Raw genomic sequence first — 22236 nt, 5'->3', positions numbered from 1 at the left:
CTATCTTTCGCCAACAATAGTTTTTCTACCAGTATTGGCAGGTTTGAGAAACCATGTGGTACATGGGACCTGAAACGTAGGCCTCACATTTGCAAAGCATGTGCTCTGCCAATCTATGTTCCTGAAGGCCAATACATTCTTCTCATTTTAAGGAATATACTGTAGTCTTTTACTTAATAACCAAGATGAAGGTTTTAAAGTAACACCCATCTCAGTGTTCATCATATTGGCTATAAGATAGGCATATGTGGAGGGCAAAGAGATAGTACAGTGGTTAAATCATTTGCTGGTGACTGACCTGGGTTTGGTCCTACATCCCTGCCTTGATTCATCCTCCCTGAGCACTGCTGGTGTGGCTTGAAAACCAAAAGGAAAAAAAGATGTGTGTTAATGTCTATATATTTGTTCAAAAGACTATTTACTTTTTACCTATTAGAGTATATATTTTATTGAAATGGTACATGTATATCCATAACCTTTTTAAGATTATAATTAAACGTAATTTGCTACTAAATCTGATTTTTTTCTTTTTCTCTTTTTGGGGGGGTCAGAGAGGCTACACCAGGTAATACTCAGTGCTTAATCCTGGTTCTGCATTCAGATATCACTCCTGGCAGACACATATGGGATGCCCAATATTGAACTGCTTGCAAAGTAAACACCCTACTCTACTTTATTTTTGGCCCCTTGATTTGCTTTTCTTAACCTTTTGAGATTCTTGAAATCTGGGTTCTTGTCCCAGGAAAAGAAAATCATTCATATATACACAAAATATAGATAGTAAATATTACAGAGGTTTATTATTTTTCATGCTCACACACATTCCCTCTATCTATCTGTGAATACGGTATTAAAAGTAACAGGAATGTTGATGTTAGAAATGTTGAAGACAGGGACAAGAGCCATAGCACAGCGAATAGGGCATTTGCCTTGCATGTGACCAACCCAGATTTCATCCTTGGCATCCCATTCCATATGGTTCTCCTAGCCTGCCAGGAGTGATTTCTGAGCACAGCTGTTGTATATGTAAACATTTCAATGGGATTATTATGTTACTGACCCTACCCTGATCGGTGATTTTGCCCTACCCTAGGGTGTGACCTGGCATTCTACTCCCACCCTAGGATGGTACCTGATCCCACCATTGGTTGGTACCTGATTCTGGGAGATAAAAGTAAAGGTCTGTTGAAGGGGTGGGGGGAGGGCTTTTTGGCTGGAACTGATGCTGAGGCTTTGCGCTTCAGTCTTGTCCACCGAATAAAGCTAATATTTTCACAAACCTGATTGCGAGCTGTTTACCCGCCGCTTCACCTCAGAACCGCTGGCTGAACAGGGCAGACATGTGCTCCGAGCTGGAAGGGAAAGACCTCATCCTCCATCCCTCCATCAGTCAACCCCATCAGGGGCTGATCTGCAACACACAGTAACCCCTGGACACCACTGGGTGTGGCCCCAAAACAAAAAAAAAAATGTTGAAGACAAGCAATTTTCAAAATTGTGGCAGTTCAAGTTTAAAGTAGTTACAAAAGGATATTACCATGTAGGCATTGGTTGCAATTTTCATTAAAGGTACAATTCATACAAACAAAAACAACTACATGCACAACACTGCACAAACCTTTGAAGTTGATTCCTTGATTTGTAAGATTGACTCCCCTCACCTCTTTCAAAAGACCCAGAGTAAGATTATAAATTATGAACGTCCTTTATTAGCACTTTTGTTTGCTGAGCCACACTCCTAGTGATGCTCTGAGAATTATATGGGATGCTGGAGATAGAACCTGGATTGGCTGTATGCATGCAAGGCAAACTCCCTACCCATTGGTTTCTAGTCCTTAATATACTTTGAACTGACTTGTAGAAGATACTGAAAAGCATGTCATCTACAAATAGTTAAAATATTAGTCAACTCAGAATATATGGGAGAGATGGTATTTTGTACAATGTACTGGATGAACTCACATTACACACACACACACACACACACACACACATATTCTAAGTATCCTCAATATTTTTCTGTGTTTTAATACTTCCTCAGTATTAAAAGTCCAATGTTTTCCATTGAAGATGAACATTTCTTCATATTTGATGGTAAAGTCACAGACTGTTCTGGTTTCTGGGATAGGGCAAGAAGATATAATTTACCGGATTGAAGCAAGGGTTCTCAAAACGTTCCCATGCCAAAAAAAAAAAAGAGAGAGAGAGATTGGCCTCCCTGGTGGCTAGAGGGGCTGTGGTGTTCGGAGTCCGCCAAGGACTGTCAGTCAGTTCATCCCCTCCCGCCTCTCTTCCCCTCCCCTCGCGTCGCCTCGCCTCTCCCAGCTTCACCTCTGGCAGCCTCCGCGGGGCCCCGCCCTGAGGCCCCGCCCCTCGCGCGTGCGCCGTGGCGGAGGGGCGGGGCGGCGGCGCGCTGACACCTGGCGGCCGCGGGGGGCGGTCCGAAGGCGAGCGTGGGCTGCGATTGGCTGAGGCGGCGCGGGGGGGGCGGGCCGAGAGGAGGGGGGTGAGGAGGAGAGGAAGGCAGGGAGGGAGAGGCGGTTGTAAGAAGGCTCGTGCTGCCGGGGGAGCGGAGAAGAGGCGGCCTGAGGGGCGCGGGGGGGAGCGGGGGAGGGAGGGACCGAGCGGCAGGCAGCATGGCGGCCGGGCACGAGCCGCCCAACCCTCCTCTTCCGCACTGCCGCCGCCGCCGCCGCCGGAGCCAGAGCTGGGCTCGGGGAGCGTGTGAGTGCTAGGAGTGCGCCGCCCGCCCGCCTTGAACACCGCCAGCGCCAGCGCCAGCGCCAGCCTCGCTGAGGAGGGGTCGGGCCGGACGGACGATCGGACGGACGGACGGACGGACGGAGGGAGAGAGAGAGGGAGAGAGAGAAGTCCTGCCCCACCCACCGGCCGGCCGGGACCATGGAGGACGTGAAGCTGGAGTTCCCGGCGCTCCCACAGTGCAAAGAAGACGCCGAGGTGAGAGGGAGTGCGGCGTCCGCTCGGGCGGGCCGAGGGACGACGGGCGGACGGACGGACGGACGGACGGACGGCCCAGCCCAACCCAGGCCGCGAGCGTCCCGCCGCCGGCCGCCTCGCCCGCCTCGCCTCGCCTCGCCTCGCCTCGCCCCGCCGCCTTCACCTCCGACGGCGGCGCCCGCGACCGTGGGCCGGCCACGCCAGCCGCTGACCCCGAGGCCCCTCGCTCAGCCGGGCCGGGCTGCCGGGGCTCAGCGGGACGAGAGAGACGAGGCGGAGCTGCATCCGCAGCCGCCACCCTCAGCCCCTCAGCACGGCCTCGGGGACCCCTCGTGCCCCGGTCGGGGAGATCCATCTCCGTCCTCAGCCTCGTCTCAGACGTGGGGGGACTCTGGGGGACGCGAGGCGAGGCTCCCTCCGTCTCTCCCTCCCTCCCGCCCACGTGTGCACCGGAGCCGGCGGGGGCCTGAACTTGGGCAAAAGTGGCGCCTGCTGGGGGGGGAAAGTTCGCTCGAGTCCCGATGGAGGGAGGAGCCCGAAGGACGCCCAGCCGGGTTCGGGGCGACTCGCTTAAGGCCGCTCCGTCGTGCCCTTCCTTTGGAAAGCTAGGGGGGTGCAAAGGGATCGGGACCCAGACTTCAGAAAACCAGGCAGGCTCTCTGACCCCTGGGGCTCCGCGTTCTCCGGGATGGATGCTGCGGGCTGCTCCCAGTGCATCTCTTTCTTCCCTGGCTCATCTCATCTGAATGCTCAGTGTTTTGTTTTGTTTTGTTTTGTTTTGTTTTGTTTTTGCATCGCATGTGGGTCGCGAATTTTCAAATACTAAATATTGCACACTGATAGGATTTCTTTTCTGAAGCTCAAGTAGGCAAGGAGACTCAAACTTGTAGTAGAATCAAAGAGGGGGGCAGGAAATAAAGCTGGAAGTTTAGTCCAAAATTTTTTATCTTAGAAGTCATAGGGAAAATGAATCCCTGTCTTTATTTTTTTTTTCATTTTAATATTGATGATAACGTAAATAACTCTCAGTTGTAAAGGTGTGTGTGTGTGTGTGTGTGTGTGTGTGTGTGTGTGTGTGTGTTGTTGGGAACAAGTTGTGTCATTCGCTTGAGCCAATTCTCTGGCTCCCAGTTTTGCTTTAAAGCCAGTTTGTACCCAAATATTAGTTCTAGTAAACACTTTGGCGTTTAACGTTTCTTTCTTTCTTTCTTTCTTTCTTTCTTTCTTTCTTTCTTTCTTTCTTTCTTTCTTTTTCTTTCTTTTCTTTCTTTCTTTCTTTCTTTCTTTCTTTCTTCTTTTCTTTCTTTTCTTTTTCAGACAGATCTTTTAGTTGTGGCAATGAGAATTGCAGGTTTTTAAAGTAGAACCCCGTGGCCCGTAGGTGATACTATTTTTTTTTTTTCTTTTGGTTTTTGAGCCACACCCGGCGTTGATCAGGGGTTACTCCTGGCTGTCTGCTCAGAAATAGCTCCTGGCTGGCACGGGGTACCATATGGGACACCAGGATTCGAACCAACCACCTTTGGTCCTGGATCGGCTGCTTGCAAGGCAAACGCCCGCTGTGCTATCTCTCCGGGCCCGGTGATACTATTTTTTGAAGCCTCGGGTTGTTTGGGTTTGATTTGTTTTTTTTTTTTGGGGGGGGGGGTTCCCACCCAGTGTTCAGGTATTATTAACTCCTGGCTCTGTGTTCAGGTAGGTGCTCCTGGTAGGTTCATTTGGGATTTATGAGGTGGGCCACATACAAGGTAAGTGCCCCATCCACCTTACTCTCTCCAGCCCCAAGTCCCAAGTTTGAGATCTTTAATGTCTGTATGCCAAGGGTATAGAACCCCCTACCCCCAGGAACCGGAACCGGAAAGGGAAAGAAATAGGAAAATGTCCAGTCTTTAAATAGGTAAATGAAAGTAAAATTTAGGAATATTTGAGAATATTTAAAAATAGGTATCCAGACTTTTATTTTTCTGTTTAATGTGAAGAATATGCTTTTATATCCTCTGAATGAGTCTGGTATTTCACATGGGAAGAAAGCAACTTTAGAAATACTACGGAGTTTTCCCACTCTTTAAAATGAAGTTGTGGCTTACAAAGAATAATGAGATACCATGGTACTAGCCCACCAGGAGGACTTTTTCTCCTGAGACTTAATTCAGTTTTCTTTTTTGCATTACGATTCTTCCTTGCTTATTAGTTCTAGTTTAAGGATCAGGGAGATAGTTCAAAGGGCTAATGCACATGCTCTGCATACGGGAGGCTTCTATCTGACCTCCGAGCTACATTCCTTGAGAGTGTTGTGGACTTTGTACTCCCCTCCTCACATTTTAATTTAAAGTGTTTGCATACTTTGCATTAAACCCAGTGTTTGTGGGGTTTTTTTGGTTGGAAGTTGGGACATATCTGGTGGTATTCGGGCTAGATCTTGGTTCTTTACATTAGGATCACTATTTTGTTTGTTTTGGGGTTGTAAGGCAAGCACCCTAATCATTGTACTGTATATCCTTCAGTTCCTGCCTAACCTCTTCAACTTGTCTTTCTGTCTCCTTTTTTGCACTTTCTCTGTTAATGGAGTTTGACCATCAGCTGCTCTGTGGTGACACTATGTGAGGCTTTCAAATTGAGGAATAGTTTTCTGTAGCTTAGTTATTTAAAATAAAGAGAATTGTTTTATTTTAGGTCAAGTACCCATCCTTCTCATCATATACTCATCCCAGCTGAAAAATGGTTAATTCAAGGAGATAGCTTGTACTCTTTAGCCCCTAAAGAGTACTTTTTTTTTCCTGTGTCTATCTCCATCTGACTCATTTTACTCAACTTAATAGTTTCCATGTCCACCCATGTATAGGAAAATTTCATTACTTCATTTTTCCTGACAACTTAATAGTATTTCATTGTATATAAGTACCACAGTTTGCTTAGCCACTCATCTGTTGTTGGGCATCTGGGTTGTTTCCAGATTCTGGCTATTGTAAATAGCTCTGCAATGAACATAGACAGCAGAGGGCATTTTTGTGTTCCTAGGGTATATCTCTAGAAGTGGTAGTGCTAGATCATATTGGAGCACAATTTCCATAAAGGGTACTCTTTTTTGTTACTTTGCCTTTTTTCAAGGGTGTTCTTTATTAAATGGTGCTAGCACACTTTGGCTGCGTTTAGATTAATTTACAATGTCACTACTTTATGATCTCATGATCTTTAGCATGATCAAACTTTTGCCATTACCACAAAATTCTATGAGATCTGGCATTCTAACAACTGTCTTCTTACCAAACCTCATTACAAGACACTCATTTCTTGTGTCATCTCTTGTCTGCTCCTGTCATTCATTTTCTGAGTTCCTGAACATTTTAATTCTGTCCTCAAGGATCTTGGCATTTGCTTTTATCTTGACAGCCACTACTCTTTGTTCTCATCTAAGTCTTGATTGGATTTCAATTTTTGCATAATCTTTTATTCAGAGAAGCTTTTGCTCTCTTTTTGCCTCCTCTCTTGCCCCTCTCCTCCACAGAGCCCTCCAAACTAATTCATAACCCTCAGATTTATAAGCCTTATAGTACTAGTACCTACCTTGAAACACATATCCATATGGAATATCCAAACAGTTACACATTCATTGGATCAATGTCTGTTATTTGTGAGAGAAACAAGTGAGTTTTGTCATCAATATGTTCCCTATGTTTCTTTTACATATTGTTGGCATACACTATATGTTTAAGAAATGTTGAGGGGCCGGAGAGATAGCATGGAGGTAAGGCGTTTGCCTTTCATGCAGGAGGTCATTGGTTTGAATCCCTGCCCGGCGTCCCATATGGTCCCCCGTGCCTACCAGGAGCAATTTCTGAGCCTGGAGCCAGGAATAACCCCTGAGCACTGCTGGGTGTGACCCAAAAACCACACACACACACACACACACACACACACACACACACACACACACACACACACACACAAAAGAAATGTTGAATTAATAAAAATGTTGACTGTTTTTGATCATACTTGTGGCATGATAAAATGGTTTGTAGATGTGAGGAAGAAAAGAAAGTTGCTTACTTATTAATAGTTGTGTAGTTAGGGTTATTGGTTTTTTGTTTGTTTGTTTGTTTGTTTTTTGGGCCACACCTGTTTGATGCTCAGGGGTTACTCCTGGCTATGCACTCTGAAATTGCTCCTGGCTTGGGGGGACCATATGGGACGCCGAGGACTATCCTACACTAGCGCTTGTGTGTGAGGCAGACACCTTACCTCTAGTGCCACCTCTCTGGCCCGGGTTATTGGTTTTTTTTTTTTTTTTTTGATTTTTGGGCCACACCCTGCGGTGCTCAGGGGTTAATCCTGGCTGTCTGCTCAAAAATAGCTCCTGGCAGGCACGGGGGACCATATGGGACACTGGGATTCGAACCAACCACCTTTGGTCCTGCATCGGCTGCTTGCAAGTCAAACACCGCTGTGCTATCTCTCCTGCCTGGGTTATTGGTTTTATACTTAAAAAAAAAATTATTTAAAAAATAAATAAATAAAAGGGGGCCGGAGAGATAGCATGGAGGTAAGGTGTTTGCCTTGAATGCAGAAGGTTGGTGGTTCGAATCCTGGCATCCCATATGGTCCCATGAGCCTGCCAGGAGTTATTTCTGAGCAGAGAGCCAGAAGTAAACCCTGAGTGCTGCCGGGTGTGTCCCCCCCAAAAAAATGTTTGTTTGTTTTTTCTGATAGTTCATTTGCATTTGGCCCCTAATGTGATTGTTTTTGGTCATTCTGAGATTTGCTCAGGGCTTACTCCTCACTCCGCTCAAAAATCATTTCTGGCAGGCTGGTGATCTAATTGGGTTGGCTGGTTTTTATATGTGATAACTATTTTTTTTATTTATGTGATAACTATTGATCAAAGATTGAAAGATTTTCACTTGAATTGTTTATTTAAAACAATATATGCCTAACAATTTAGGAATTTGTTTGTTTAGCTTGGTCTTTTGATCTGAAAACATAGCTGGACTGCTTGACTAATCCAGCTTTTGGAAATTAAGACTCACATTAAGAATCTGCCTCAATGGGGCCGGAGAGATAGCATGGAGGTAAGGCGTTTGCCTTTCATGCAGGAGGTCATCAGTTCGAATCCCAGCGTCCCATATGGTCCTCCGTGCCTGCCAGGAGCAATTTTTGAGCCTGGAGCCAGGAATAACCTCTGAGCACTGCTGGGTGTGACCCAAAAACCACAAAAAAAAAAAAAAAAAAAAAAAATCTGCCTCAATATTATTGTCTCTGAAGTGATGATTTTAGGAGATACTTAAGAAGTCTGATTTCAACATTATGATATGGGCAAAACTTATTAGAGATGTTCAGATAAATGGTTGCCTGATGAAGCAAGAATATGAGTATTTGTGATTTAAAATTTTCAATCTGTGTGCTAGAGGAATTAGCAAGAATCATAGACTGGGTCAAGTTTATGGTACCTTTTTAGATAATCAGGACGAGGGCAAACAAAAAGGTAGGCTTCTAATAGTGATCTTATTTATATACAAGCACCCAGATTAGTTCATATTGAATAATCTATGAAAAAACACTTTCAAGATTTCATAGAGCTCATACCTATTAGAGTTTGGTGCCACTTCCAGTAGTAGTTTTTAGGATTAAATTGCCCTGTAGTAGTAGTACAAGGGGTACTAGCAACTAGAACTTAGTAGAACCGTTAGTAGAGCCACATCCTTGGTTCTTTTAAAAACTTCAATGTATAATGGCTGTAGCTTTGGAAAGTTGAAGAAACATGCAAACATTTATTTTGTACTCATTTTTGGGAGAATTTTACCCTCTTCAGTTGCTTGGTAATTAAACATTCTATTTTTATTCTATTATTAGCCATTTAGTCACTGTTTTATTTGACCAATATTTATTCCAATGTAACTATATTTTTACGATATAGTTCCTTCTTACTTTGACAAACTGCTGTGTGATGTAATGAATATGAGAATAGGCTCTGGAGTCAGATTACTTGGACTGGAAATCAAGTTATTTAGTTTCTCTGTGCTTAAAATAGAATTATAAAGTGGAGATAATAGTACCTTTTAGAAGTTACTTAAAAGTCCGCTGATAGTAAATTCAGATTATATATGAAATTGTGTTTTATTTTACTCTTGTGCTTGAAGGATTGTTTTCTGCATGTATATTTTAACTTAACATTTTACCATCTTTGAGTTTTATTCCTGTCCCTGACTTCCTTCCATTCTTGTGGTTAAAGTCACGGTCTGTCTAATTATCTTTCCTCAGTAATTATGTTTACTTTATATAGACACTTTTTAATTTGGCATAGAAGGATTTGGGGTCCACACCCAGTGGAATGTAGGGGCTATACTTGGGTCTGTACTCATGATTCTGTCATGGTGGTGCCCAGTTATCATAAGAAGTGTCAGAGATTAAAGGCAGGTTAGCCCCATGTTCACCAAGCAAGCACCTTATCCCCTCTACTAGTAGTCTCTAGTCCCCCAATGTAAAAGTCATATATGCTTTTCATAATCACTAGTTTTTCATGTTGCAGGTAACATGTCTAAGAATCTATTCATTTTTCTAAGAGCTTCATCTTTTTTTTTATTGTAAGAATTTATTCAAGAGACAAAATTGCTTAACATATTGAGGTAAACTAACATAGCATAATATAGTAACATAACAACATATAATTAAAATAATAATGCATGTAAGTCAAAGAACATTTCTGATTAAAACACAATTTTTTAATCATAATGGCTTACATATCTTTCACAGTAGTATTTTAGGTACATATTAACATTGAATCAGGGGAATACCCATCACCAAATATGTCCTCCCTCCATCCCAGTTCCCTTTCTGCAACCCATATACCCCACCATCACACACCCTCCCCCCGGGCTAGAGCCTCATCTTAAGAGTATAAGAGAATATGGGTAGGTGTTCATGGTGACCTCATACTTTGAATTTGTTTTGTTTTGTTTTGTTTTTGTTTTTGGGTCTCACCCAGCAGCGCCCAGGGGTTATTCCTGGTTCTGCGCTCAGAAATCGCTCCTGGCAGGTTGGGGGACCATCTGGGATGCCGGAATTTGAACCACCGACCTTCTGCACGAAAGGCAAAAACACCCTACCTCCATTCTGTCATCTCTCCGGCCCCCATATATTTTGAATTTTTGTAGGATCTCCCTTTTCATCTCCGTTCAGATTTATTTGAACATTTTGTCTTTTTGTTAGTCTAGCTAAAGGGTTATCTGGTTTATTCTTTTTTTTTTTTTTTGGTTTTGGTTTTTGGGCCACACCCGTTTGACGCTCAGGGGTTACTCCTGGCTATGTGCTCAGAAATCGCCCCTGGCTTGGGAGGACCATATGGGACGCTGGGGGATCGAACCGCGGTCTGTCCTACGCTAGCGCTTGCAAGGCAGACACCTTACCTCTAGCGCCACCTTCCCGGCCCCTGTTTTATTCTTTTAAAGAATCTGGTTTTATTGTTTCTTTACATTGCTTTCTTGGATTCTATGTTGTTAATTTCTGCTCTTATTTTTGCTATTTCCCAATTACTTTTTGGGTTCATTTGCTCTTTGTTCCATCTCCAGATCTAATTTGTTTCGTTAGTTTTGGCAAACTTTATGTTAGTCAAACAATTTTTGTGCCTTTAAGATGTTATTTCATTGGTCTTGCAGGTGAATATTTTAACATTCCTGTTTGTATAGGGGCTTCCTTGGTTCAGAAAGACCCAGAGAGAAGTTAGTCATGGTGTAAAGGCAACAGCATGGAAAGAGGGTCTGTGCTTTTGAAGAGTCTAATCTTACCAATTTTTAATTTAAATTGTTTGTTTTTATTTCTTTTTTTGGGGGGGGTTTTCATAGTCTTTAATTTATCTCTTAATATGTTAGCTCTTTTGATATTCTTTATTAAGGAAAACTTTTTATGTTTCATTGTAATATCTGCAGTCTTTTTGAAAATAGTTCAGTTCAGTTGTATCAGGTTTTCATGGGATTTTATCTTTCTTATTTATTTTAAATTGTAAGCACTTTGGAGCTAATTTGCATAAGTTATTTCTTTTTTTTTTTTTTTGGGCCACACCCGTTTGACGCTCAGGGGTTACTCCTGGCTCTGCGCTCAGAAATCGCCCCTGGCTTGGGGGGACCATATGGGACACCGGGGGATCGAACCGAGGTCCTTCCTTGGCTAGCGCTTGCAAGGCAGACACCTTACCTCCAGCGCCACCTACCCGGCCCCTCATAAGTTATTTCTGATCAAGCTTAGAATGTTTCTTCAAAGGGGAAAAAAGGCCATTGAGATAGTATAGTGGGTAAGGTGCTTGCCTTTCAAAGCAGCTGGCCAGGTTTGATCCTTAGTATCCCATAGGATCCCCTGGAGTCCACTAGGAGTGATCCCTGATGTCAGCAAGGAGCAAGCACAGCTGGGTGTGGTGGCCCAAAAGCAAACAACACAAAAAACAAACCAACCACAAATCTGTGCCTCTCCTAGGAGCCCATAAACATCTTAGTGCCACTCAGGATCACTTGACTTGTTTTATTTAGCCTTACAAATATGATTCTAATATTAAACTTGAATGAAGGCCATAGTGTGTTTAGGAATATTACTACCCTCTTCAAAATCACCACCTTCTGCTCAAAGATAAAGCTTATAAAGGTTCTGTGGGAATGAGTTGAGGTTTTGGATTTTTTGTGTGTGCCCCACCCACATCTTTATTTTTGGGACTATACCCAGGTCTTCAAATCTTATTTTGGTTCTGTGCCCTGAATCACTTCTGGGTGATACTTGGATGACCATGTTCTGATTGAAGACATGTTTCTTCAACCTTGTACCAGCTCTCCCAAACTTTGAGATGACTTAAAAAAATTTTTTTTTATTATCAATGAACAGCTTTTATGTTGCCCTTTCTTAGTTGTTTTAGTTTTGGGGCCACACCCGTTGACGCTCAGGGGTTACTCCTGGCTATGTGCTCAGAAATCGCTCCTGGCTTGGGGGGGGGGGGGAACCATATGGGATGCCGGGAGATGGAGCTGTGTTCCATCCTAGGCTAGCGCTTGCAAGGCAGGCACTCTAGCGCCACCACTCGGCCCTGTTTGTTGCCTTTTGATATCCTAGTTCTTGGTCTTTGATATTTCGCACTCGATGCATGTCTGGTTGTCTTTTAGGTTGCACTTTTACAGTGCTATTTAAAACAATACCTTCGTGGCAATGTAGAACAACTGCAACTTATACACACTGCTTGTTTTGTAAAAATGTTGGCAATGTCTTATGTATAGGCTCACCCCCATAATCAGCATTCTGTTGCTGATATACTCAAGCGAATGAATTTATTTATCTAAGAAAGGTCTTATAGGGGCTGGAGCTGGAGCGATAGCACAGCGGTAGGGCATTTGCCTTGCACGCAGCCAAACCTGGATGGACCCTGTTAGATTCCCGGCATCCCATATAGTCCCCCAGCCTGCCAGGAGCAATTTCTGAGTGTCGCCAGGTGACTCAAAAACCGAAAGGGGGGGGGGGCTTAATAAATTCTCCAGCTTACTTGTTTTGTTTGCTTTTGGGCCACACCTGGTGGCACTTGGTTTACTCTTGGCTCAAAAGGGATAAATCTCTGTGATCACAGCCAAATATATAATGAGTTTTAATTACTCTGTTTACATGTACTTTAATATTAGATGCAACTCTTCTGTAGAGATAGAAAAAAAAAAGTTCTTGACTAAGACTTTCTGTGATAATGAAAATTTTTTATACCAAGATGTGATTATGTGTTTACAAATTTTATTGAAATGAGATATTTTCCTATGATTTTGGATTTTGGGGGCCAAATCCAGTAATGCTGGGGCCCCACCTACTGACAACTGTTTTGCGACGGGTAGTAAGGAGGCTCCCTCTGGTGGTTGGTAGCATGCAAGACATACATCTAGGTGGGCCACACCCAGTAGTAATTAGATTACTTGTGCTTAAGGAACTATATTTTGGGCTTGTTGTTTTGGGAGTTTGTTGGAGGGCATACCTATCAGTGCTTTAGGATTACTCCTGACTTTGTTCTCAGGAATCACTCTTTGTTGGCTCCGGGAACCTTATAGGCTGCAGGGATCTACCTACCTTGGGCCAGCTGCATTCAAGGCAAATCCTGCCTGGTGGTATTATTTATTCAAGCTCTGCAAGCCATATATTTTTAAAATAATAAATTTTTTTTTTTGGTTTTTTGGGCCACAGCCATTTGATGCTTAGGGGGTTACTCCTGGCTAAGCGCTCAGAAATTGCCCCTGGCGTTGGGGGACCATATGGATGCCAGGGGATCAAACCACGTTCCTTCCTTGGCTAGCGCTTGCAAGGCAGGCACCTTACCTCTAGCACCACCTCTCTGGCCCCAATTTTTTAATTTTTTAAATAATTCTTTATTGACATCACCGTGAGATACAGATACAAAGTTGTTCATGATTGAGTTTCAGTCATAGAATGTATAGTACCTTTCACCAGTGCACAGTTTCTACCACCAGTGTCTCCAGTTTCCCTCTACCCTACCCACTGCCTGCCTCTGTGGCAGACATTTTTCTTCTCTTTCTATACCTATATCTATATATACCTATATACAGTATATATCTTTATCTGTAGATAGAGATACATATAAATATATAGATATTTCTGTATCTATAGAGAGATATATGTAGATATAGTGTATATATATATATATATATTTCCTTTCCCCCATTTTTTTTCTTTTAGACATTTTGATTTGCAGTATGGTTACTTCAGGTCCTGTCATGCATATCACTTTACCTCCTTTCAACTCCCAGTTTTTTGTCCAGAGTGTGATCATTTCTAAGTATCATTGTCATAGTGATCTCTTCTCTGTCTAATTGTACTCCCTGGCAATTTGTGGCAAGCTTTTTTACCATGGATTGTTAGATTACACCTTGTATTACCCAAAACAAAGATTATTCCTGGTGTCTGTATCTAATTTGTTTACAACTTGGTTTAACCCAAAACAAAGATCATACCTTGTTCCTTTATATCTGTTTGTTTACAACTGGCTTTTACCAGAAAACAGATTGTCTTACCTGCAAACCTGGGTTGGACTGGCTCAGGAGAGCCCGAGTTATCTGACCTTACTCTGACCTTACTCCTTGACTTCAGGGTGGTCTCTGTACTCAATAAAAATGACAGTTCGGGCAGGCAGCTCACTCTCGATGCGAGGTAGAGAATTGCCAAATACACATTTCATCCTTAGCCTGATCTGGATTAATTTTTGTAACAACCCTGCTTCAGACCCATTCACCCAGAGTTGTAAATACGGTGCTTGGGGTGATTTTTACAATGGTCCTCCTGGCCTATATCTTATAAGACGTATATCTTAGCCCTTAAACGAACTCTGGCTGAATGCTTATCTCCATTTTAAAGAAATTGGAAGACTCATGAAAGATCAGTAGAAACTCTTAGGACATTATTTCAGTACTTAGTAATTTTTCTGCTTTTTTGTATGTGTAGGAGTGTGTGAAAGGGGATGGGGTAGTTTATTTTTTAGGAATTTTCTCTCATTCTCTTATTTAGCTATATATTTAAAACTACTAAATATCATTACATAGTGATTTCTCAGACGTTACAGCCTATTTTTACTAAATTACTGAGAAAGTTTACAAAATTGAAAACAATATTTTTTTTTAAAAAAGCTGATTTATAGTGCAGGTGCAGAATTCTCTTTTATAGTTTGTGTTGCTACTTTTCCTGACATGGAATCTAGGCAAAGGTTAAAGGGAATTTTTTGTATTTTTTTGGGGGGTGGGCATCATACAAGCCTGTGTAGAGGGGCTATTCCTGGCTCTCTGCTCAGGAGTGACCTGACGCAGTGCTTAGAGAACCATATGTGAAGACAGTTATTAAACTGGGATGGACTGCATGCAAGGCTCTAGTACCTTACCTTTCATACTATCTCTGCAGTCCTCTTGTACTATGTTTTTCAACTTTGCTGTAAACCTAACATTTCAAAATTAAAAAAAGATTTTAAAAATTATTTTTAGTTTTAACTTTGTTAATGAAATTACTAATTATAGTTCTGTTGATTAAGCAGCCAAAGCAGAAACTTTTAGTTTGCTTTTCATTTACAGATAAGGACTGTTTGTTCATTTGATTCTTCATAATATTTCACTGTGCTTCTTTTATACCCTACTTAAAAAAAAAATACCTGTTTTAAATTTTTTGCTATTGACGTTTTATTATTTTCTAATCATTTTATCTTTGTTCTCATGCTTAAGACAGAATGAGCTTTAAACATACATTCATGAAATGCAGCTATAAAGGGAATTGTGCTAAATAAACTGTTAAGCCCACATAAAACAAGAAGAGGCTGATGAATATTGGTGGTTTAGATCAGGGATGACAAATACCTATTGTGCCTATCTTTCACCCATTGCAGAATTTGCTCAAGGATCATAACACCCTTTCTTTTTTCCCTTGAGACTTTTCACAATGTTTTAATGAGCTGATCCTCTTTACTAGAATTAGTAGGAATGATAAGTCTATTTGCTGACTAATTTAGAGAGTCAGAATTTGAAAGAAATTTCTGGAATATTTAACCTTACACTAATGAGCTTGAATTCAGTTATTCACTTTGTTGAAATAACATAATTTTGGAAGCCCAGTTACATAAATGTCTTAATCACTGTTTCTTTTCATTTTAATTTTCATGTTTTGTGAAGTCAACTGAACCTTATATTTTTATAAGATACTCTTGTTTTTGGGTAAAATTCTGTAAGTCTCTGGTTTTTCCTGGATTGGTGCTTAGTAGTCACTCTTGATAGTGCTCTGGGGCGCTATGTGGTGCTGGGGATCCAACACAAGTCACCTGCATACAGAGTATATGCTCAACCCTCGATCTATATCTCTAGCTATATTTGTAGTAAATATTTTTAAAGTATGTTGTTTATTTAAAGATCTACATATTGTACATAAACTTTAATTAGATTAATATTTTTTTAATCTTTAATTATTTTTCTTTCATTTTAAAGGAGTGGACCTACCCTATGAGACGAGAGATGCAGGTATGGTAATTGTCTTTATTTGAACCAAACCATATTATTACTTTTACTAATTTAATTATATTACTAATTTAATAGAGAAGGTTTTTAATCACTGAGCATTTAAGGTACTATCATAGTAAAGGTTAATTGGATCTTCTTTATTTGAAAAATTAGGTACAGTACTTATAGAATTCATTTTAAAGATAGTTTATTTTTGATCTAGACTCTAGGGAAACTTGACTAATGTATATTGCTCTTTTGAATAAAATTGTTTGCTTCTGTATTTGATTTATAACTGATTTTTATAGTTCTTCAGAGCACTGAATCAATTCTAGAACAGAATGAATTAGACTAGAGTGATAGTGAACACTCATAACAGTTAATTTTCCACTTACATTTTTGTTTTTTTTGGTTTGGTTTTTGGTTTTGGGTCACACCCAGCAATGTTCAGGGGTTACTCCTGGCTCTGTGCTCAGAAATCACTCCAGGTAGGTTCGGAGGGACCATGTGGGATGTTGGGGATCACCCGGGTGAGCTGCAGCAAGGCAAATGCTATGCTTTTACTCTGGCTCACAAAACAACCTCCATCCCCACCCCATCACACCTACCAGGACTCAGGGATTATTCCTGGCTCTGTACTTAAGAACCACTCCAGGTGGGTTGGGGCAGAACAACCAGGGATGGAACCTGAGTTGGCTACATGCAAGGCAAGTGCCCTACATGCTGTATTATATCTGATCCCCCCCACCCTTGACATCCCTAAAAATATTTACTTTTTCTTTAAAAAAAATGTAAGTACCTTCTTTTAAAAAGATGTAAGTACTGGGGCCGGGAAGGTGGTGTTAGAGGTAAGGTGTCTGCCTTGCAAGCGCTAGCCAAGGAAGGACCGCGGTTCGATCCCCCGGCGTCCCATATGGTCCCCCCAAGCCAGGAATGATTTCTGAGCGCATAGCCAGGTGTAACCCCTGAGCGTCAAACGGGTGTGGCCCAAAAACCAAAAAAAAAAAAGAAAAAAAAAAAAGAAAGAAAGAAAGATGTAAGTACCTGTAAAGCAGTCTACTTGGTGTTACGGGGAATGCAAGCATTAGTAAAGTGTAATTTCCATAGGAAACTGATAGGAGATATCAGAGTTTTACTCACTTTGGTGTCCTAGAAAGTACAAGATTACTCTTTAAAGTATAATACAGCCTGACCAAAAGTTTTCTGTATTCATATAGTATAAATTTTAGTTAAACATTCAGAAGGGCTTATTTAAATAGTTCAAATATGGTCAATGGATGTGTGTGTGTGTGTGTGTGTGATTTCTTTTACCTTTTTTAGCTTTGAAATACTTTGGTATTCATAGTAACTGGGCTATTTTGTTGTATCTTATGCAATTTCAAAGGTATGAGTTTATTTTTATATTATTTATTTCTAGCCTATAGACAATTTAATGTACCTTATTAATCTATTAGACAACAGTCTAAGGTACTAAGTCAACCTAAACTGATAAAAGCACTATAGAAATTAAAATAACTGTATTTTATAGAACTAAAACTGTCTCATTTGATATAGATAGCACATCTACATCTCTAGGAAATGCTCCTTCAATAATAGATTTTAGCAAATTATTATAAAACTCTGAAAACACCCTATTTTTTATAGTGTGTATTTTGTGTAGATTTAAGTTGTTGACAGTAAAAATTTTATTTTTCTCTTTCTCTCCCCTCAAGGAAATTTTACCTGGATTGTTTTTAGGCCCATATTCTTCTGCTATGAAAAGCAAGGTATGAACTTTAGGTTAGAATTATCAAGTGGATGAATGTATTTACTAATTTTTTGGAGTACATGTTTTTTCATTAAGAATATTTTGGAAGGAGGGGCCAGAAATATTGCAAATTAAGTAAGTTATCACTTAGTATGTGTCACTTTGCCTTTTTTTTGATCATGAACTCAGTTTGAAAGGTTTATCAAATAATTGGCCCTTATTTAATACTTTATTTCCCTGTAAGATAGGGGTCTCAAACTCGCGGCCCGCGGGCCATTTGCAGCCCTCCGTACAACATTTTGTGGCCCGTGGCCGGCCTTCAAATATCGCAGTATTCGCGATTGCAATAAAAATCACATTAGTAAGAAAAAAATCGCATTAAACATTAGCATAACCCCAAGCAGTTTCGTTCAGGGTATACAAATATTTAATGCAATTTTTTGCGGTTTTTTTTTCTTACTAATGCGAATTTTTACTGCGAATATTCGGTAAGCGAAATCCCTTATGCGGCCCTGCCTCACCCCAACTTTGCCTCCTGGGGCCCCCAGGTAAATTGAGTTTGAGACCCCTGCTGTAAGAGATTAGATATATTTAATAGCTAAACTTTGGAACATGAGAATAAAATTAAAGTTTAGAATAAAAATCTTAATATTTGAATTAATCTTTCCTGATCAAGAGGTAAGTATGTATGCTCACATATGTAAGAAACAAAATTCAACAAAACAAGGGAATAGACAATATCAAAAAAAAAGAAAAAACATGTGCTTTGGGTACAAAACTCAAACTACCAAGCTCAGGTATAGAGAAATAAAGAACTTAGACTTAGACGTGAGGGGTGATCCTGGTACCACATATTGTCTCTTGAGGCCTACTAGAAGTGATTGATGAGCACAGAGCCAGGAGTAAGTCCTGACCTTAATGGGTATGACCCAAAAAGCCCCCCTAAAGCAAAATAAAACAAAAAATAATTTTTGAGAATTCAGTCCTCAGAAATAATGGCAATATTAATAATTTTCTTAGAATCACAATATGAAATCTTTATAAATATTTTCTTCACTACTCTTATCATTTTTCTGGTAGGGGGAATCCCAAGTGGTACTCAGGGAACCTGAGAGTATTTTTTTTTATGTCATTCTTGTATATAATATCCATATCTACAATATATTTTATGAACTTTTATAATATACTTTGATGTATATGTATATAAAAGTATTATTTTTTACTATAGAAGCATCACTTAGGATAACTTTAGTTTGTTTTGATGACCAACATAAAGATTGGAAAGAAAAGGGTAGGCCTAATTTTGTCTTACTTTGTATGTATATATGTGGTTTCATTTTCACTTTTTAGCTTTGAAAAACTTTGCTATTTATAGTAACTGGGCTATTTTGTTGTATCTTATGCTTTTGATTTGATTAAATAAGTTTTATGTAACTTTAAAAGTTACAAACATGAACAAATATTACTAGCCAAAATAATTTATAAATTATTCAGACTGTTGAAATTATTTTAGATTATTTGACACTATACTTCGAATATAGCTAGTATATTTGTCAGATTTAATTCATTTGTTTACAAGATATGACTTTTTTTTTGTTTTTGAGTCACACCCGGTAGCACTCGGATTATTCTTGGCTCTACACTCAGAAATTGCTCCTGGCAGGCTCAGGGGCCATATGGGCTGCCCAGATTCAAACCACCATCCTTCTGAATGCAAGGCAAATGCCTTACCTCCATGCTATCTCTCCAGCCCCAAGATATGACTTCTTAGAACCTTTCCCCCCCTCAACTTCACTATGGTATTAAGATTAGAGGGAAAAAAAGCTTTTATAGCAGAATTTGATTATTTTTTTTACCTTGAATCATATAGTACAGGTCAGATTTTTTTCCTTTAGGAAAAAGGTATGTAAAACAAACAAACAAAAAATAAATGGAGTTAGAGAAGTCAAAGAGGAAAGCTTTTTTGTTTTTGTTTGTTGGCCACATGGTCTCTGCTTAGGCTTAACCTTCTGTTTCTATCTCCATGAGCAGTCTTGGTACAATATATGGTAACTGCTGGCACCCAGGTCAGCTCTGCAGACCTGTGTTAAGATTTGGTTTGTGGGGCCGGAGTGGTAGTGCAAACAGTAAAGCGTCTGCCTTGCCCACACTAGCCTAGGATGGACCACAGTTCCGATCCCCCGGTGTCCCATATGGTTCCGCAAGCTAGGAGCAATTTCTGAGTGCATAGCCAGGAATAAACCCCTGAGCGTCACTGCGTGTGGCCGAAAAAGAAAAAAAAAAAAAAAAGACTTTCTTTGTTTTGATTTGGGGAAGGGCCACACCTGGTAGTGCTCAGAGATCACTCCTTGCAGTCCTCAGGGAACCATCTAAGTTGCCTAGGATGGACTGCATGAAAGGCAGGTACTTTACTCACTGTGTTGCTACCTCTTCAGCCTCTGAATCAAAAATTATTGGCTTTGCCAAAGTTTTCTATCTCTTCCAACTCAGAGTATGCTAGATAAAAACAAAGATAAAATGGGAACATGTCAGAAACAGGAAAATTTGCTGTAAAAAGTGTTCATTTTAGTTTTGGTTCATACCCGGTGGTGCTAGGGGGTTACTTCCTAACTCTGCAATCAGGAATCACTCCTAGTGGGTGGGTGGAACCACATGAGATGCTGAGAAAGGAATACTGGTTAGCCACATGCAATGCAAATGCCTCACTACTGTGCTATTGCTATGCCCCCAAACTGTGATTTATAAATGACAGTTCATTTCTTTTTTGGTTTTTGGGTCACACCCAGCAGCGCTCAGGGGTTACTCTTTGCTGTATGCTCAGAAATCACTCCTGGCAGGCTCAGGGGACCATATTGGATACTGGGATTCAAACCACCGACCTCTGTATGCAAGGCAAACACCTTACCTCCATGCTATCTCTCTGGCTCCTAACAGTTCAATTTAATCATAGAAATCCTTTGGGGCTTGATAATGTCTATAGTAGATATTGTGTTCCTCAGTCTAGAGCCAGGGGTCCTCAAACTTTTTAAATAGGGGGCTAGTTCACTGTCCTTCAGACTGTTGGAGGGCCAGATTATAGTAAAAACAAAAATTATGAACAAATTTCTATGCACACTGCATATATCTTATTTAGAAGTGAAGAAACAAAATGGGAATAAATATAATATGTGGCCCGTGGGCCGTAGTTTGAAGACCCCTGCGAGAACCTAGAAAGCTCAGATCCATTTGCCAACATGGTTAGATTTTTTTGAAGAATCCTTTTTTAGCTTTCTGTTATAAGTTGACATATTGTAGAGACAGAGCTCTGATGTCTGGTCTTACAAAGTCACTAATTCCATCATATGGGCTTTTCCTTCACGATGCCATTTTTTTTTATTATTAATTTTTATTGTGGCCAAAGTGAATTACAAATATTTCACAGTAATATTCAAGGTTTATAATGACAATAAATCAAGGGCATTGCTTTCACGATGTCATCTTTGTCTAATTAGTTCCCAAAGGCCCAGCTCCTCACAGTATATATCACTTTGGAGGTTAGGACTTCATGATAATTTTAGGAGGCAACATTCAGTATATGATAAATAAAAATTATTCTTTAACTTTTGGAAATTACAGTATATTTGGGGCTATCTAATATAGTGCATAAGAATAGATAGAGGATTATATAAAGCAAACGTACTGGCAAAAAAACAATGAAACTTAACTCTCAAGATTCATTAAAAACAGTGGTTTCCAGGGAGACAGAGGTGAATGGGAGAAATGGATAAGAGGGCTTTTTTGTTTCGTTTTGTTGTTTTTTGGTAGTAGATTAACACTTAAACTCTGGTAAATTTTGTACACAGTAGTTAAGCTCTGACCACCTGTGAAATATAATATTGTACATATATTATAAACTAATGATACTTAAAGGAGAGAGTTAAAAAGAAAATCTATATTATCTCTACACGTGTAAGATTTAGAAGCTATCATAGAAAACTCAAGATAGTGCTTCCTCATGCCAGCATGCTTTTGTAAAAAGAAATTTGTTTGTTTGTTTTTTTTCTCGGTTTTTGGGCCACACCAAGTGATGCTCAGGGGTTATTCCTGGCTATGTGCTCAGAAATCACTCCTGGCTTAGGGGACCATAGGGGACACCGGGGGATCGAACCATGGTCTGTCCTAGGCTAGCGTGGGCAAGGCAGATGCCTTACTGCTTGCGCCATTGCTCTGGTCCCATGCTTTTGTAAATTTACTGGAAAGATCATTAAACAATGATTCTGTTTCAGTGTTAATCATTTACTATGAATCAGTGAACAAATAAGCAAAGTCCTGTTCTTAAATTTATCTGTAGTAGCCGCTCTCCAAAGACTAAAGATTATAATTATTATATATAACTACAGTTTACACTGTATACACTATATACACTGGATTAGACACCTTACATGTATAATTCTCTGTGTTTTGTTTTTGTTTTTGGATCACACCCGTAAGTGCTGTTCAGGGGTTACTCCTGGGTCAGAAGTCACTCCTAGCATGCTCAGGGGACCATATGACCATATGGGATGC

The 22236-nt window shown here is 40.5% G+C and overlaps 1 protein-coding gene across 1 annotated transcript in view; it reads left to right on the top strand.

The window, feature by feature from the left end:
• Positions 1 to 2901: 2901 nt before the first annotated feature.
• STYX (serine/threonine/tyrosine interacting protein) overlaps positions 2902 to 22236 on the top strand; it is a 37343-nt gene continuing 18008 nt past the window's right edge. Inside the window, exons 1-3 of the mRNA XM_049767551.1 lie at positions 2902 to 2958; positions 15933 to 15965; positions 17657 to 17710. Of these exons, the coding sequence (XP_049623508.1) occupies positions 2902 to 2958; positions 15933 to 15965; positions 17657 to 17710 (144 nt within the window). The remainder of the gene's footprint in view (positions 2959 to 15932; positions 15966 to 17656; positions 17711 to 22236) is intronic.

The sequence above is a fragment of the Suncus etruscus genome, chromosome 2 (genome assembly GCF_024139225.1).
Source record: "Suncus etruscus isolate mSunEtr1 chromosome 2, mSunEtr1.pri.cur, whole genome shotgun sequence".
NCBI lineage: Eukaryota > Metazoa > Chordata > Mammalia > Eulipotyphla > Soricidae > Suncus > Suncus etruscus.
The sequence above is the reverse complement of the archived record's forward strand: the minus strand, read 5'-3'. Positions and strand labels throughout refer to the sequence as shown.